The sequence below is a fragment of the Papio anubis genome, chromosome 5 (genome assembly GCF_008728515.1).
Source record: "Papio anubis isolate 15944 chromosome 5, Panubis1.0, whole genome shotgun sequence".
NCBI lineage: Eukaryota > Metazoa > Chordata > Mammalia > Primates > Cercopithecidae > Papio > Papio anubis.
In genome coordinates this window covers 163585662-163605358 of record NC_044980.1, presented here as the reverse complement: position 1 = coordinate 163605358, position 19697 = coordinate 163585662, and the positions used below count along the sequence as shown (strand labels likewise).

Sequence of the window (19697 nt, the reverse complement as noted above, 5' to 3'; positions counted from 1 at the left end):
AGTAGAATACTTCTGAAATTCCATGGGAAATGACAAGCAGTGAGAGTAAGGCTAAAAAGAAAGGGGCAGAAGAAAGGAGTACACCTGAGAGATATTCTGAAAATAAAATTCACAGGATTAGGTGACAGATTGGATACAAGAGGTACAAAACGGAAATTCAATGTCATTCTTCTTTAACATAGGAGAACTAGGAAGAGAGAGTTTTAAAAGATAGTGAGTTCTTTTTTGGAAGTAAGTTTGAAGGGCCCATTCAACATCCCAGTGGAAAGATCCAATAGAAAGGAGGCAATATACCAAAGTGGTCGGCAGCTCAGGCTCTGCAGTCAGGTGCCTAGGGTTCAAATTCAGGTTGAACCACTTAAACGCATTAGTTAACCACTCCAAACCTCAATTTCCATGTCTACAGAAAGGGAGGATGTTAACAAAATCGCTATTTTCATAGCATTTTGTGAGAATGAAATTATATAATGCCTTTCAAGTCCTGGGCAAAATATGTGACACAGACTTATTGCTCAATAAATGCCTATGGCTACTGTTTACAACATTTTTCTCAGGCATAGGACTTCTACCACATACATCACTTAGGACATTTTAGTAATTCCACCTTGGTTCCTAAATAACTTATTTCTATAAATTATATTCTGCTGTCTATACAGGCTTTTATAAAATGTTCAAGATGCTTAATATCATACTTTATTTATAACTGCTGAATAATTTCACTCAAGTCAGTGTAATTTTCCAACTCAAGAATATATCCTTTATTACCTGAAAGTATTATACATGAGATCTAGGCCAAATTCCTATAGAATTCTACTAAATACACACATTCAACAGTAAGTTGAAAGCACACAAACAATACATACATGCCAGGCTCTTTCAGACGATAACAATAAACAAGGCAGAAATAGTACTAACCAAAATTATAGTCTATTCACTAACAAGTAATTACAAAGCAGTGTAATAAATATTAAAACAGGGAACAAATGGGTGCTACAGAACACAGACAAAAAGAACACTCACAACTTGAGAGTTAAAAAGGGCATCCCAAAGGATGGGGTCTCTGACAACAATAAGAAGTTGGCAGAATAAGGCAGAGAAATGAAAGCTGGATTAAAAAAAAATAGTGTCTTAACCCATTTATGCCTGAGGTTGGAATTTTTTGAATTTTTGCAATCAGACCTTGGTGATGACCTTGAGCAGCAGGATATAAGTAACTCCTGCATGCTCAGTGTTCCAAAAATGGAACATTAGGCATAGTTAAGCACGGGGAACATTTTCTTCTAATACCTGGAATTAACAGAGAGCACAGACTGTTGAAGAACCTGAAATAAGTTTACCATATATAAAGTATACAGTGCAAGTATGGTGTACTGAAGTATGAAGCTGGCGACATATGCAGAAGAGAGATTGGGAAGAACCTTGAAGTCATACTCTATATGATGCAATTAAATGAGACTGCTTAAAAGTGCTTAGCACAGTTCCCGGTACAAAATAAGCACACATTAATTGTTAAACATTCATTTGCTATTACCTAGTACTCTCCCACTTTTTGCCACAATTTGGAATCAGACAATACACCCACCAAGAAATATGTTCTACCCACTCTTCTTTACATAGTTGGTTGCTAAAAAAACTGTATATATAGTACTTTATAGTACTTATGAAATGTCTTAGAGAGTCTGTTCTTTCATTAGTAAAATGAGGACATTAACACCAACCTTGCAAGCCTACAGTAAGGAATAAAGCTAGTATGAAGAGTTCCTAGTAAGGAATAAAGCTAGTATGAAGAGTTCCTAGGACAGTGATGGGACACATAATTAAGGACTTCCGAAGATGATTTCTATTAAGACAGATTAGCAGGTAAGTCAGAGAAATCAGAAAGTAGGAAGATTTAGTTTCACTCTGGGGTTATGCAATAGAAATGCCTTAGAAATTTTGTCACCTTAGGACTAACTTCTTTTAATAGGGTAAGATACACACACCAACAATGTTAAAGTTACAATAAAGGAGTCAATACCATTCTGATGACGTGTTTACTTTTTCCTAAAGTGCAAGCTTTTTCAAAAACGAAAAAGTAATCTGTAATTTGCTTTTTTCACAATTATCTTACATTAAAAGTTTTCAAAGAAAATCCAAAATCCCATAGCCCTAAAACAACTAGTCTCATTTTACATATTTCCTTCCAGGTGCCTTCAAAACAATAATAAGGTTTTTCTACTCCGTATTATACTGTTTTAAGACTTAACACCAAATGGATACTGTATTAGCAATATTTTGAGGGCAACCCTTTTGCAAAAAGCAAAGATACTCTCTAGACATATTAAACAAGAAAATTTATCATCATTTGATTTATATTCAATCTTCAAGTATCACATCTGGGACTATAAAAAAGGCACTCTGTTATATAAATTTTACAGTAAATAATTATTGTCTGATTCTAATTTGTCTTACTGACAACCTAAAACATTTATTTCTAGCTACTCTTTTTCTTCCAAATGGTCTCATTAGGTGGCAGCTAAATTCTAAGAGAATTTTATTGATATTAATCCTAAATGACAATATCATAATATATTTGAGAAAGAAATTATCAAGTGACATCATTTCCTTAAAAAAGTAAAGAATATTTTACCTGAAATAAACTAAAGGATAATCTTAAAATCAAACAAAATATTTTTTTCACACTACTACACAATTATTATCAGAAAATCCTAAGTAAACTGAAGGTTAAGTTAAATTTCCTAAGACAAAACAGCTAAAATGAGTATAAAAAGTTTATTTTAGAATTTTCAAATAAAAAATCCTACAACATCACTAAAACAAACTGTAAATTCAAAAGAAATGAGAATATCCTTAGGACTTCTTATGGAGAAGATTTTACTCAGTGTCAGTATCTAATTCTACTAAATATCTGCTTAGGGTTCACATAAATGCCCTTAATAATCTTTCATTAGACTTTAAGATCAAGTCATCTTAACTTGCTGATGCTAAACATTCAATTATCATACTATGAGTATTCCTAACATTAAGGTTATCTGCAGTCTCTTAAGGACACATCTAATTTTCCTAGTCCTCGTTATTTAATCATGTAAAAATGCCAAGAAATTAGTGAAACATACTGGAAGCCACATAAATAAATAAGTGTCAAAAAAACCCTGGAACTACTAAAACAGCAAATCTTATGCTTTCAGTCTTGAAATACAATAAGGCAAAATTGATTAGTGTTTAAAATAATCTCAACTATTTAATGACAATCCATGTAAAACATATTCACTACCTCTCTTGTCACTCAATCTTTAAAGAAAATGGTAAATTAGGTATAAAACAAGCAACTTAATTTTACATTGCACTTCAATACCAATTCATCAATAGATTAATCAATTACACATCTTATGTAGAAATTTCCCAAATATATCATTCAGTTATATATGTACATCTTTCTTCATCTCCAATAACATGTTTTAAACTCTCTAGTAGTAAAAACCTACCTTTGAGGTTCTTTGAAGTTGATCACCAACATATGTTTTACGAAACTGATCCAAGAACCACAGAATTGCAAGCTCTATTTTCTCATTAGAACACCGAGGCAATCCAGTATCCATTAAAGATATAAGCTGAAAAACTCTTCATGAAGAGGGGGGAAAAAAGCTTCAGTACAAAACCTTAGAGAAACATTAAAACACTTACCATAAATGTAATATAATACATAATCACTGTAAAAAGTGGGAAAATACAAAAACACATAAAGAAAATATTTTTTGAATCATCTGAAATCCTACTACTGAGTGATATTACAACTTGGTCTAATTCCTTCTAGCCTTTTTTCCCTAAGACATACACACACATGCACATAAATGCAAAACTCTGTATGTATATACAGATATTATTTTACTAAAAACTGATAAAATAAATGCATGGCATACACATAAAAAATCCTACACATAGATATAAATTTTCAGTAAAAGAAGAACGATACTAAGTACGTAGTCTTGTATTTCACTTTTTTACTTAATCTTATATTTCTAAATAATTAAATATTTTGAGGTTATGACTCAAAGTTCCAAAAAAATCCAGAGGTACATCTATCAAAAGTTATATCCCACCCTTAATGAATAATAAAAGTTTACCTTAAACTACAAGGTGATCTTAACAAAATCAAATATTTCTAACACCAGTTAAACTATTATTAAGAGAAAACCATAACTTTTCTATTTATTACTATTCAAAACTATTATTAGGAAATTATAAATGAACTGAAGATTATGTTAAATTTCCTACAGAAAAAGCTTAATTCAATATAATGAAAAACTTCGTGCAGAACCTCAAAAAAGAAATCCTTCAATATTATCTATTTTCATTAAAATTTTCTGGTGGATGATTGCCAAGTACCTTGTGCTAACAAAATCAATATAATATAATAATTTTTCAAGAGACAGAAGTAGAGGTTGTTGAGGAAACAGTACCCTTTTCTAATTTGCACAAAGGCAGCTCTGCCCAGCCCTGACACATCCAGTTTTCCATATATGCACACATGAACATATACACACACATTATTAACAGTTTATATGTCCTTCCAGATAATGTTTTATGTATGTACATGCAAATATGACTATAGATTCTCCTCCCAAACCTTCTGAACACATAGAATGTATTACCCACATGGTTCTAAGCTTAGCTTTTTCCATTTAACAATCTGTCTTAGAGCTCTTTATCCATCAGACATAAGAAGGTTCCTCATACTCTTCTGAAGCTGCTTAACATTTCATTACATAAATACACCATAATATTTTCAAACATTCCCCTACTGATGGATGCTAAAGTTGTTTACAATTTTTTTGCTGTTACAAAATGCTGCAATTAACAATCTTGCATATGTCATTTCACACATGTCCATCTATAACATACATTTCAAAAAGTCAAGCTACTCACTCAAATGCATAAATTATTACAATTTTGATAGCTATTACCAAAGTGCACTCCATAAAAATTAAAATAATTTATACTCTTACCATCACTCCATAAGAGTATCTATATACATACAGACAAGATAATTCAGGATGACAGAAAATTAGAATTTCTGGAAAGTTGAAAAATGGCATCTCGGTGTATTTTAATTTGTATACCTCTTACGCATGTGAGGTTAAAAATTTTTCATGTCATTTTCTGTGACCTGTTTGCTCATATACTTTGCTGATTTTTTTTCCATTTAGTTGTCTTTTAATTACTGAGTTTTACAAATTATTTACACATCAGAGGGTTGACCTCTTTGCCTACAATTGAACTGTAAACAACTCTGTGTTTCAATTGTCTCTTGGCTTTATGACAAAGGTCCCCAACCCCAGGCTGCAGACCGGTACTAGTCCGTGGCCTGTCAGGAAACAGGATGCACAACAGGAGGTGGACAATGAGCAAGCAAGCATTATCGCCTTAGCTCTGCCTCCTGTCAGATCAGTGGCAGCACGATTCTCACAGGCGTGCAAACCCTACTGTGAACTGTGCATGCAAGGGATCTAGGTTGTGGGCTCTTTATGATAATCTAATGCCTGGTGATCTGAGGTGGAACAGTTTCATCCTGAAACCATCCCCTGCCCTGGTCCATGGAAAAACTGTCTTCCACTAACCAGTCCCTGGGACCACTGCTTTATAATGTTTAATGCCATGCAGAAGTTTGTTATTGTTTTTCTCATGCAGAAAATTTGATCAATTTTTTCTTTCATGGATTTTGCATAATAGCAAGGTCTTACCTGAATCTGAGGAATTTTGTGATTCTTTCTTTCTACATTTACCTCTATGATACATTGGGATTCATCTTGATTATACAGTGTGAGACAGGGAGCTAACATTATTTTTTAAAGATGCCTATCCAGTTGCTTCAAAACCATTTATTTCCTGTAGAGTTTATCTTTTGTTCACCATTATGAAGTACTTATCATATATACTAGGATTCACTGATGCATTCAAAACACTTACTGAACCCTTTATTCTTTTCTACACTCCATCACACTAAATACATCCTGACCAATTACTTTTACCATATTATTAATTTTCCAAAGGACTGTTTTTAATGGTTGCATAAAATTAAGGCTACGTCAAAATTTAATCATCTTATTTTGGATAAAAATTCATATTTCTAAGTAAAACATAATTACTTTCCCCTCCTTTATCCTCAATGACTTCTCGAAACAAAATATCTAAGTCACAGCATACGAACTTTTTCAAAAACTTGCTATGTATTGCCAACATGTTAAGAAAAAATATTTTGACAAGCGTTTTTATAGTGATTATTTCCTATATTTATAAATAAATCTACTTATTTAAAAGTACCCTTTGCATACCAAATATCCTCAGTACTGCTGAGGAATTAGATTTAAGAATTAGATTGTTACAACCAGGTTTTGAGGTTTTTTTTCTAAAATGATGCTTGATACGCTTATCCTCTAATTTTGAGAGGAGGAGTAAAGCTAAATTTTAAAATCTGTTTACTGGTGAATTAGCAGATTATTGGAGTAGGTTTTAGTTAAATAAATAGATGTATACATCAAACTTCATCTCTGGAGCCAAGTGATTTGTCAAGTGACTTAAGGAAGGTATCCTGCTTTTAAATTCTTTACTGCATAGGACCTCCCTTCTCCTACTCAAGTTCTTTGCTGATTTTATGTACTTTCTTTTGTTTACTTTCATTTCCTTTTTATAGCACACATTCCCAAATTCAAAGAAGATGTGGAACAAAAAGTCTGTTGTGGTGCCTTTACAACTCATATTAAGCTGGTGATCTGCATTTGCCTAAGAGGCAATCATATCCCCACCAGGAGGAGAGTAGGAATGAGTTCCCAGCAGGGTACACAATCCATTTGTCAAAGAAGTTTTAGCAGTTGTATAGGTGCAGCTGCAAGTGTCTGAAATCCAAAATAACAATGGCTTAAATAATATAGTTATTTATTTCTCTCTCAAGCAAAAATCCACGGTAGTTCCCTAAAGCTAGCTGGTGCTCCATGATGTATCAGGGGCTCAGGTTCCTTCCATCTTGTCACACTTGCCTCCACAAGCACTTTGTGGTCTAAGGTAGCTTCTTCAGCTCCACGTTCGGTCTACATATGTTACACGTAACACGTTCATTTACACTCAACTTCCCAGAACACAGTCACTTTGCCACACCTAGCTGCAAAACAACCTAGTAAATCTAGTCTTTATTCAGAGTGGCCATCTGCCCAAGAAAACAATCAAGCACTTTATTATGGGAAGGGAAAGGAAGAAGAAATGAAAGACAATTGACAGTCTCTACCACAGTGCCCCCTGAAGATGTGCTGCCACCTCTAACAAATGTATAAGACCAATGCCTATACATACCAATATAGACAGGTTTAGTATCCCTTTCCTGAAATGCTTCAAACCAGAAGTGTTTCCGATTTTTAATTTTTTAAAAATTTGGAATATTTGCATTATACTTACCATCTGAGCATCTCCAATCCAAAAATCCATAATCTGAAATGCTTCAATGAGCATTTCCTTTAAGCATGACCTTTGAGATTCATGTTGATGCTCAAAATGTTTCAGATTTTGAAGCATTTCGAATTTCAGATTTTTGGATTAGGGATGCTGAATGTGTATATAATATCCACTACCAGATCCAATTTATTGTCCTACATATATTATTCCTTTATCTTAAATTATTTCTGGTAAAAAGCACAGAATAAAAAGATAATCTTTGATCCAAGTATAAGCATGCCATTTCAAACACAATGAAATGAATTTTGGATAACTGTTCTGAATTTTCCTAGGTATCCACCTAAATAAGTATTTCTTCAGTCAACAAATTTGAGGGCCCACTATATGTCAGATATGTGTTAGGCATTCAAAATACAACAAAGGACAAGACATATATATCCCCAGTCCTCTAGAAATCTATAATCTATAAAGAAGACGACAAAAGAAGCAGTTAGAATAAAGAATGACAAGTCCTATAACAAATGCTATCTCCTAATATTCTAGGATAGAACAAGGCAAAGCCATAGATTGTTGCGACAAAGAGGAAAGCATGTGTAGCCATCTAAAGGGGCAGGGGGCTAGGCGCGGTGGCTCAGGCCTGTAATTCCAGCACTTTGGGAGCCCAAGGCAGGCAGATCCCTTGAGGTCAGGAGTTTGAGATCATCCTGGCCAACACGGTGAAACCCTGTCTCTACTAAAAATAAAAAAATTAGCCAGGCATGGTGGCAGGCGCCCGTAACCCAGCTACTTAGCTGTATAATGTTCAACATGGCTATAATGTAGTGAATGGCAGAAAATGAGGCTAATGGGACAGGCAGGAGCCAGAAAATGAACAGCCTCAATAAGCCATGTTGTTAATCTCAAAAACAATGAAGTCACTGCATAGTTTAAGCAAACATCCCAGTGAAACAGTCCAATGGGTGTTTGGAAGTCAGAAGACAAGAATTACTGAAACAAAATACAATCACTGAGCAATGCTGAGGGCCTAGTTGAGGTTAAAAACAACAAGTGACAATGGGTCCTATCCACAGAAGTGTGCAATTTCTTTTACTATCACTCAACAAATTCCCTCAGGGTTAAGCTTTTGCCACACAGAGGAGATAAAATACAGCAGTAAGCAAAACAAAGCTTATTCCTTCCCTTACTCTGTAGAAAAAACAACATCAAGAGGTAGTAAGTACTATTAAGAAAAATACAGTGGGGTAAAGATGTTATTTTGGATAGGGAGGTCAAAGGAGCTCTCTTTGAAAAAGACATCTGGGTACAGAGACCTGACTGAAGCGAGGGAGAACAGTTAACCCTTGAACAACACAGGTTTGAACTGTGCAGGTCCACTTATATGCAAATTTTCTTGCGCCGCTGCCATCTCCAAGACAGCAAGACCAACTTCACCTTCTCAGCATTTAAGCCTACCCAATGTTTAAGATGAGGAGGATGAAGACCTTTATGAAGATCCACTTAATGAACAGAAAATTTATTTTCTCTTACTTATGATTTCCTTAATAACATTTCCTTTTCTCCAGCTTCCTTTGTTAGAATACAGTATATAACACATATAACATACAAAATATGTTTTAATTGACTGTTTATGTTATCAATAAGGTTTGCAGTCAGCAGTAGGCTACTAGTAGTTAAATTTGGGGGAGTCAAAAGTTATAGGCAGATTTTCAACTGTGTGGGAGTTCGGTGACCCTAACTCCCTCATTGTTCAAGGGCCAAATGTACTATACAAACATCTGGAAGAAAGTATTCTTAGCAGAAGAAAGAGAAGCGCAAAGGCCCTAAAGTGAAAACACACTGGTAATACTCAAAGGAGAGCAAGGAGGCCAGTGTTAAATGGGAAAGGGTAGGAATGAGGTCAGAAGTGGCACAGGATACTCTGGGCCATCACAGGGCCTTGAAATTTGTCTCAAGTGTGATAGGAAGCCACTGGAGGCTTATGAGTAGGATAAGGGGAGAAATATTATCTGATCAGAAAGCAGTTGAAGTTATTTACATAATAGTAGGGTTTGAGAGAGAGAGGAAAACTCTGAGCCAGTTATTAAGATCTTGATAATGAGGGATGACTGGGAGATGAGTAGGTGACAGCAATGAGAGACAGAGGGTGGCACAGCTAAGTAAAACAGGTCTGAAAGAAGCTAGCACTCTACTAGCACTAGTGGATTATATTTATGCCTAGTGTTCCACTATTGGAATTGGGTTGGGTTCCACTATTGGAAATGGGTTAACAGGACACATGATGAGTAAGACAAAATCCCCGAAGAATCTCTCAAGAAGTTTTCATTTTACACATGATGAATGAAACTAAAATTACTATAAAATGTCTTTATTTAATTAGAATTACGTGGCCTGAGTATTAATTACATTTATTTGCTATGTTTAAAGTAGTATGTTTCAATCATAATTATAAATCATCACAATGTTAGGAGCTTTTATGACTCAAACTTTCATGCCAAAATAGCACATAAGTTTTGGCAGGAGCTTCATGATCTCCTAATTTGGTAGTGTTCTCCGAGGAGTAGGAATGCTATCATATACAACATATAGAAGGCCACAGTACTTGTAGTTCCAATTATTTGGAACATCTTCATATGAAAGTGATTTTTTTGTAATTTGACATAAGACATCATTCTTAATTTAGAATCTCAATATTCTAAAATGCCTATTTATTTCCAGACTGCTGGGTAAGTCCTAGAATACGCCCCACCTTGAATTGCTTGGCCCTGCTTGCACACCCACCAACCACACTATCATCTCTCACCTCATCCCTGGCTTCAGCCACTTGTCTTGTAGCCCCAGAAAAGATTCACACAGTTTCTGCAGTTACAAATCTTCCCAGAAAGAAGAGACAAACCACCATTCCTGTTCATAGCTCCAACAGGACCAATTAAAGCTCTGTCTCCCTAGCAGCCCCTCAAAGAGGCCAGGAAACACAACTAAGAAGTGTGGAAAAGTTAAATCCCCCAGGAGTAGACATTAACCAGTAAGAAACGAGACACAGAAAGAAGCCAACGGATATACACTGCTTGTCTTTACTCCCCCAACCACGAGTTGTTCTGAGGCACAAGTGGTTTCATGTGGCCTCTGGGGAAAATTCCTATAAAAGCAAGCAACCAGTTGTATTTTCTCAGTAATACACCACCTTACATAGTTGGTTCTCATTGTTCATGGTAGTTATGTTCTATAAAGTCACTGTGAACACTGAGTCAGTGAATAATGAACCATTGCTCCTAGGTAAAATACAGAATTAGGTTCCTGCAAGCCTCTGGTGACAACATTTTGGTCAATGGATTACAATCTTGTTTCATGTGTGTTTCTGTTTAGAGAGGCTTTTTCAAATATACTGTTGACTTGTTAACACTGAACTTACACACTACTGCAGTATTCACAGTACTCCCACTGGTGCCCAGACAGAGAATCTAACCCATGTATGGCACATGATAGCCTTTTTGTATTTAGGAACACTAAACAGCACTTTAACAATATAGCTGGGCTATTTTAAACACTGAAAGCACCAACAAAAACACAAAAGTACGACAAATGTGGCTCTAAACAGAATATAAAAAGGACAATTCTTTGCAGTACGAGAGCTGAAACAAGGCAGAATATCACCTGTTCAACCTCAGTTGGGAAAGTGCAACACAAAACTCAAATTTCTTCATCCCTATGCACATGTCTGCAAGTGACCACAAAAGCACCATGAGGACTGATTTTGGGGTTAGAAACACATTTTATCAAGTAGGCAAATTCACAAAAAATGGAACCCAGGTATAATGAGGATTGACTGTATTTGTTTTCTCTTATTGTCTCACTTACTTTCCCTTTCCTCCTCTTCTTTCTTCTCTAAAAATGTACTCTTCTCCCTAACTCCAGAAAAATATTAGCCCATGAACTTCACCAAAGGCTCTGTTTTCCAGGGAATGCAGGCTAAAACACAAATCTTAGTTCAAAATGTTCAGTATGTTTGCTGCTTAAATAAAAAACTAATATTTTTTTTCTCATTGTCAAATATACATCTACTTTATTTCCTAATATACATTTTCTCACGAGATAGTGGCAGTGTGTGCGTGTGCGCGTGTGTGTGTGTGTGTGTGTGTGTGTGTGTTTTGAGACAGAGTCTTACTCTGTCGCCCAGGCTGAAGTACAGTGGCACGATCCCAGCTCACTGCAAGCTCCGCCTCCGGGGTTCATGCCATTCTCCTGCCTCAGCCTCCCTCCCAAGTAGCTGGGATTACAGGCTCCCGCCACTATGCCTGGCTAATTTTTGTATTTTTAGTAGAGACGGGGTTTCACCGTGTTAGCCAGGATGGTCTTGATCTCGTGATCGAGATCACGAGATCCGCCCACCTCGGCCTCCCAAAGTGCTGGGATTACAGGTGTTAGCTACCGCATCCAGCCATGTATTTCCGTACTTGATGATTAAACTTTAAAAAAAAATCAGCTGGGCACGGTGGCTCACACCTGTAATCCCAGCACTTTGGGAGGCCAAGGCAGGCAGATCACCTGCCAGGCAGATCGGCAAGGCAGGCAGAGTTGGAGACCAGCCTGATTAACATGGAGAAACCCCATCTCTACTAAAAATACAAAATTGGCCAGGCAAGGTGGCACATGCCTGTAATTCCAGCTACTTGGGGGACTGAAGCAGGAGAATCACTTGAACTCAGGAGGTGGAGGTTGCGGTGAGCCAAGATCGTGCCATTGCACTCCAGCCTGGGCAACAAGAGCAAAATTCTGTCTCAAAAAAAAAAAATCAAACTATAGCAAAAAGTATGCCTAATTTCCACTTTATTAAATATGTAATGTTGTCTTAAAAGATGGTGCAGAAGCAAATTTTTTGCTTGGTTGAAAATTAACTAAAGCATTTTAAGGAAGCCCCAAACACCTATTATTCGTATTTTCAAGTAATTTAATTTGATACAGAAAATAATAAATCTCAGAAAAACTAAAAATATTCATGATCCATGAAGATTCACATTTTATTGAAGAAATAGTTTAAAGGTTGAAAGGAAATGGAACAAAATGAAATTTTTTATCCAAAAGTACAACAGATTTACTAAGCACTTGGAAATATATTTAAGAAGAATAATGAAGGAGAATATCACAACTAGGTGTAACAATTTTAAGGTCTTTAATAGGGTAAAAATATATAACAATATACTTCTAAGACCAATGGAAAAGTACGAAAGGCCTGAAAAAAAGATGTAATAATTTTGTGTAAGATATAAGTGGCACTTCAAATCAGTAGAGGGTAGGATTGGCATTAACTGGAAATCTTGGAAAAAATATATGAAACCAAATGTCAAGATATATTAAAAATAAATATAAAAAGCTATTAATAATACCAAAGAGAGCTGGGAGAAAATACAGGTGGATATTTTTATTAACCAGAAGTGGAAAAAAAATCTTTCTAAATATAAGCAGCAGAGAAATATGAAGGAAAAAGTCCACAGATCTGAATACATAATATTTAAAGCCAGTAAAGAAGAAATTTCTGAAGTAAAAACACGGAGAAAACATTTTCAAAATGAGGAGCAAAATATTAACATCTCTGAGACATATATATGTGTATATATATACACACACACACACACACACACACACACTGAGCTCTTACAAGTAAGTTAGAAAAGATCACAAAAGAAAAGAAGGTAAATAATATAATCAATATAGATATAAAAGTCACAAAGAAAAAATGGCAAAGCTGGGAGTGGAAAAGAATGTTTGATACCACTAGTAACCAAATAAATACAAATTGAAACAATACCTTTGTTACCTATAAACTGGCAACAATATGAACCCTACTCTCTGGCAGCTCAACCACTAACAAATGTTAACTATCATACAATTAGGGTTCAGCACAGTGGTCCCCAACCTTTTCGGCACCAGGGACCAGTTTCCTGGAAGACAATGTTTCCATGGATGGCGTTTGGGGTGGTGTGGGGTGATGGTCTCAGGATGAAACTGTTCTACCTCAGATCACCAGACATTGGATTCCCATAAGGAGCATGCAACCTAGATCCCTCACATGTGCAGTTTAGGGTTCACGCTCCTATGAGAATCTATGTCCCTGCTGATCTGACAGGAGGCAGAGCTCAGGCGGTAATCCTTGCTCACCTGCAGCTCACCTGCTATGCAGCCCAGCTCCTAACAGGCCACGGACCAGTACAAGGGTTGGAAACCCTTGGTTCAGAGGATACATTGGTCCTTTTTCAGAAAACCATGTGGTAATGAGTACTGAAAGTCTTTCAAATGCTACATAACCTTTGACCAGCTATTCTGCATTTAGGAACGAACTCTAATGAAATTATCTCAATCGATATAAAGATATAACTAAAAATTATTTAGTTATATCTAAAAGTAATTTATAATAAGAAAAAATTGAGAAACAACCTAAAATTCCAAAAACAAGGGTCTATTTAAATTATTGTACAGCTTAGAAAATTTAATGTCTACGTGAAATGTTGATATTGTGCTTGATTTTAAAAAGTAGTGTTGCTGTGTGTGTGTGTGTGTGTGTGTGTGTAATATATCACTAATTGCCAAGCACTGTTCTAAGCATTTAAAAAAATAAATTCCTTGTAACAGCCCAAAATAAGTTAGGTATTATTATTAGCTATATCTTATATTGTTTTGTAATGTTTAAGAAAAGTTGAAAAACACACATGCAGCAAACATATACCCATATACATTAATTAAAAAGACTCAAAGGGACTTTACAAAATAACAGTAGTGGTTATCTCCAGATTAACACATAATTTTTATTTTCATTTGAATTTTTAAGTCTTCAATAAAAACGTGTATGACTCTAAGGAGATTTGTTATTAAAAATAAAATACATGGAAAATCAATTCGCTTGTATTATTCATATATTGAAATTTTCCTCAGGTTAGAATAGAAACTTGAAGAGAATAATTCAACTGCTTTTTCCTAAGGCTGCGGCCAATAGGTGACAAAACTTGCCATGGGTAATTGACTACCTAGTACTTTCTGACTAGATGCAAGTCATCTAATTTTACCACCTTTCCAATACACACTGAATGTGATTGCTCAGATCCTAAGTAATAAAAAGCAACTTAAATCTTTATTACATTATTTGCACAAATATGTACAAAGTATTTTGAGTCTATCGCTTATTAGAGATTTGACTTCTACAAATCACTTAACCTTTGAGTCTTGGTTTTCTCAGCAATAAAAAGGGAAATAATACCTTCCTCAAAGGCCACATACAAAAATGTCTTCGCTCATAGTACTTGTTCAATAACTATTTTTTTTAACTATTTAGCAAAATTCAGTAAATTACACAATTCTTACTTACCGACAGGATAATTCTCCATCCATAGCATCATGCTCATCTGTACTGGTATATGTTAATCTTCCTCCAACAACTGTCCCAACTAAGTATACCAGCCATGCAAGACGTCCTGATATAGAATAAGAAAGAAAAAAGTTTAAGAAGTATTCATAGAAACACAGCTTATTTGGGGAGAAATTCCAAAATTAGCACAACGATCTACTCTTCCAAACAAGTGATAAATCACTGTGAACTCAGTTCTTGATAGAAAGCAGATGGGTTTTAAGTTTATCAAGGCAGCAGAACAGTGAAAATGCCATAGAATTTAGAGCCAAATAAAACTAATTTGAATCCCAGCTCTACTAAGTTGCTATGTGATCTTGCATAAGTTACTTATCTCTTTAAGTCTTAAGGTTTTCACTTGTAAAATGGAAAAAACAATGTCTACCATGAAGACACGACTGAAAATAAATTTGAGTACAAAACACTAAACTGTCTAGGACCAGGTCTGTTATTCAGTCAGGTCGTACTCTTATGATCCAAGGACCAGCATCTTTTCTGAATGGTCAATGTCATGATAGTACCAGTGTGATCATTTTAAATATTTCCCCTGCTTGGAATATAATAGTAATAAATTTATTCCTTCTGTATTTTTATGCATGATATATAAAAAAATCCAAGATTTCACATTGTTTTGACAGTACAGTCAACTTCACAGCTGATAGCAGTAGAGGATTAAATAGCTTTAAAGCAGTGGCACAAATGGCAACATCTACAGTTTTCATAAATCTTACTTTGGGGGCAGCTGAAATTGACTAATTTAGAAATGGAACTATTTACTGAATGATTTTTGCTTAAGGTATATTATTTTACATTTCTGGATTCATTGATCTAGGTGATCCTTCAGTACTTTTGAGACCTTTATAGATAATTAACAACATAAAATTATCTTGCTAAAAACAAATTTTATGCTATTCTTGGAGACTGATTTTTCAAAGATAAGAAGGCTATTTCATAATACTGAAATCAATTGTTTCTGATTAAGAAACCTTTTCAAGTAAAAATGTTTTTTTAAAAGGTATGGAATTGAACAATGAAGAAAAGAGGCTATCTGTGCTTGTTAGAAGACTCAGGAAGGATAAATAAAAGGTAGAAAAAGAACAAATTCTTTCTGTTTTCCCACGGATACTAGCAGTTATTACTATACTACAATTAATCAACAACTCTTTTATAAATTTTTGGAGAGACACATCAACCTTTTAGGGTGACAAGATTCCTGTAAATTAGAAATCTAACCTGGCAAGTATTCACATCCTTTATTCTCTCACAAAACAACAACAAATCAGAATTGACCAATTATGCAGCCTTATATATTAGGAATGTGAAATAGATTAAATAGGAGAACAAGAACACTAATTTGATCAAGTAATCCATTGAAAAACAGACTCAAGTTTCATCACATACAATTCATGACAAAAGTAACAGAACAAAAACTTCATGTAAGAAGCTTAAAGTAATCAGAAAGTTACCTTATGAATTTCAAAGTATTTTAGGGTCAATATAAAAATCTATCATAGAAAGTCTACCCTGATGACCCTGCTTTCTCTGTGGGCTCTATCAAGTGGCAGCTGCTTTTTCTTCCACTTCTCATGTACTTGAGCCTTGAATATGGAGTAGATGATCTTCATGTTCCTCATTTCTACTTCACATTTTATCTTTCTTCATCATGAAAGCATTTGCCTTTACATCTTACATCATCAATAACACTAACAAATATCCCTTCTTATTGCAATTTACTCTCCTGCAGATTATTTCTCCCTGTTTTTTGAAAGTATTGGTTCTTGGCTGCCGCTCTTTCCAACAATATTTATATCATAATCACTAGTGATTTCAATATCTACAAAGATGAATCTTACAATTCCAACAATCCTTTGTTCTACTGGGAATCTTCAATCCATGAGCCTATCACTTTTTGAACAGCTTCACTTAAATATAATTCACATACCACTCAAGTAACCAACTTAAAGTACATAATTCAATGTTTTTTAGTAAATTAACAGGGTTATGCAAGCATCACCACAATCTAATTTTAGAACATTTTCATACTAGCTGTCATTCTGCATCCTACCACCATGCCCCTAGCCCCTAAGCAACCACTAAGCTACTTTATGTCTCATTAAATTTTTCCCATTCTGGGCAATTCATATAAATGGAATCATACAATAAGTGAGTGTTGTGACTGTCTCCTTTCACTCAGCATAATGTTTTCAAGGATCACCCATATTGTATCAATACTTATTTTTCAGTATCAATACTTATTTTTCTTTAGAGCTGAATAACATTCCATTATTTGTATAGATCTTATTTTTATTGATACACCATATTTGTTCATACTTGTGGTGTACATGTTGATACTTTTTTACATACGAAGAATGTGTAATGATCATGTCAGGGTATTTGGTGTATCTACTGCCTCAAGTATTCGCCATTTCTGCGTTGAGAAGAATTCAAATCCTGCCTTCTAGCTATTTTGAAATTGTTAACTATAGTCACCCTACTCTATCAAACACTATAACTTATACCTTTTATCTAACTGTATGTTTATACTCATTAACCAACCTCTCTTCATCCTGCCCCACTCCCCAGCCCACCCACACACCATTCTCAGCTTCTCCTATCTATCATTCTATTCTTTACCTCAATGAAATGAAAATTTTAGGTCCCACATATGTATGAGAACACATGGTATTTGTCTTTCTGTGCCAGGCTTCTTTCACTTAACCTCTAGTTCCATCTATGTTGCTCCAAATGATATGATTTCATTCTTTCTTATGGCCTAATGGTATTCTACTATGTTTATATACCACATTATTTTATCCATCCATCAACGGGAATGTAGGTTGATTCCATATCTTTGCTATTGTGAACAGTGCTGCAACAAACATGGAAGTACAAGTATTCTTTTAACATACTGAACTCTTTTCCTTTGGATAAATGCCCAGTATTGGGATTGCCGGACCATATGGTAGTTCTATTTTTAATTTTTGAGAAATCTCCCTATTTTCCAAAATGGCTGTTTTAATTTACATTCCCACCACCAGTATGTAGGAGTTCCCTTTTATCCACATCTTTGCCAGCTTCTGTTATTTTTTCTGTTTAATAATAATCATTCTGACTGGGGTAAGATGGTATCTTACTGTGGTTTTGATTTGCATTTCCCTGATGATTAGTGATGTTGAGTATTTCTTCATATACCTATTGGCCATTTGTATGTTCTCCTTTTGAGAAATGTCTATTCACGTCATTTGCCTGCCATTTATGTGAATTACTTGGTTTTTTGTTTTTGTTTTATACTGTTATTTGTGATCCTTACATATTCTATTCCTCCCTGATCAGATAGTTTGCAAATATTTTCTCCCATTCAACTGGCTCTCTTCACTCTGTTGACTGTTTCCTTTGCTGTGAAGGGGCTTTTTAGCTTAATATTATCCCATTTGTCTATTTTGATCTTCATTGCCTGTGCTTTTGAGGTCTTAGCCATAAAATATTTGTATAGATCAATGTCCTGAGGTGTCTCCCCATGTTTTCTTCTAGTAGTTTTATAGTTTCAGGTCTTAAGTCTAATCCATCTAGATTTCATTTTTGTATATGGTAAGAGATAGAAGTCCAGTTTCATTCTTCTGCATCTGGATATACAATTTTCCCAGCACCATTTTATTAAAGAGGATATCCTTTCCCCAATGTATGTTCTTGACACCTTTGTCAAAAACCAATTGGCTGTAAATATATGATTTATGGGTTTTCTATTCTGTTCCATTGGTCTATGTGTCTGTTTTTATACCAATACCATGCTATTTTGGTTACTATGGATATATCACATTTCATTTACCCATTCAGTTAATGGACACTTGGATTGTCTCCATCTTTGGACTATTATAAACAATACTGCTATGAACATTTTTATATAAGATTTTATGTGGATGCGTGTTTTCATTTCTCTTGAGAATACCTAGAAGTGGAAATGCTGAGTTACATGGCACCTCTCCTTTTCACATTTTGAGGAACTGCCAAAATGTTTTCAAAAGCAGCTGCACCATTTTACATTCCCACCAGCAATGTATGAAGATTAAATTTATCCAAATCTTGCCAACACTTGCAGTTGTCTTTTTTATTATATCCATCCTAGTTGGTGTGAGAAGGTATTTGATTATAATTTTGATCTGCCTTTCCTTAATAACTAAGGCTATTGAGTATCCTTTCATGTGTTTAGCAGTCATTTGTGTGTCCTCTTTGGAGAAATGTCTATTCAAATCCATTGCCCATTTTTAAGGGTTGTCTTTCATTACTGGGTTGTAAGAATTATTTATGTATTCTAGATGCTAATCTCTTATCAGTCATATGATTTGCGGATATTTTCTCCCATTCTGTGGGTTGTACTTTCTTGATGGCATGCTTTGATGTGCAAAATTTGCAACTCTATTGTACCTAATTTGTCTAATTAATTAGATAATCTGGTTTATCTAATTTGTCTTCTGTTTTCTGCTTCAGGTGTCATATCTAAGAAATAGTTGCCCAACCCAAAGTCACTTAAAATTTACTCGGTCACCCAGGCTGGAGGGCAGTGATGAAATCATAGCTCACTGCAGCCTCTAACTCCCAGGCACAAGTGATCCTCCCAAACAGCTGGGATTACAGGCCCACACCAACATACCTACCTAATTTTAAAATATATTTTGTAGAGATGAGGTCTCACTATGTTGACCAGGCTGTTCCTGAACATCCTGGGCTCAAGTGATCCTCCCACCTTGGCCTCCCAAAGTGCTGGGATTACAGGCATGAGCCAGGCCCTATAATGTGTACCTTTATGCTGGTACCAAACAGTCTTGATTACTGCTGTTTTGTAGTAAATTCTGAAATCAAAAAA

The 19697-nt window shown here is 35.1% G+C and overlaps 1 protein-coding gene across 3 annotated transcripts in view; it reads right to left on the bottom strand.

Moving 5' to 3' along the window:
- RANBP17 (RAN binding protein 17) overlaps positions 1 to 19697 on the bottom strand; it is a 432717-nt gene that overhangs the window by 324766 nt on the left and 88254 nt on the right. For all 3 annotated transcript variants that reach the window (XM_017960123.2, XM_017960124.2, XM_009209561.3), the window contains exons 13-14: positions 14798 to 14903; positions 3486 to 3621 (exon numbers count right to left, since the gene is read on the bottom strand). In XM_017960123.2, coding sequence (XP_017815612.1) covers positions 3486 to 3621; positions 14798 to 14903 — 242 coding nt within the window. The remainder of the gene's footprint in view (positions 1 to 3485; positions 3622 to 14797; positions 14904 to 19697) is intronic.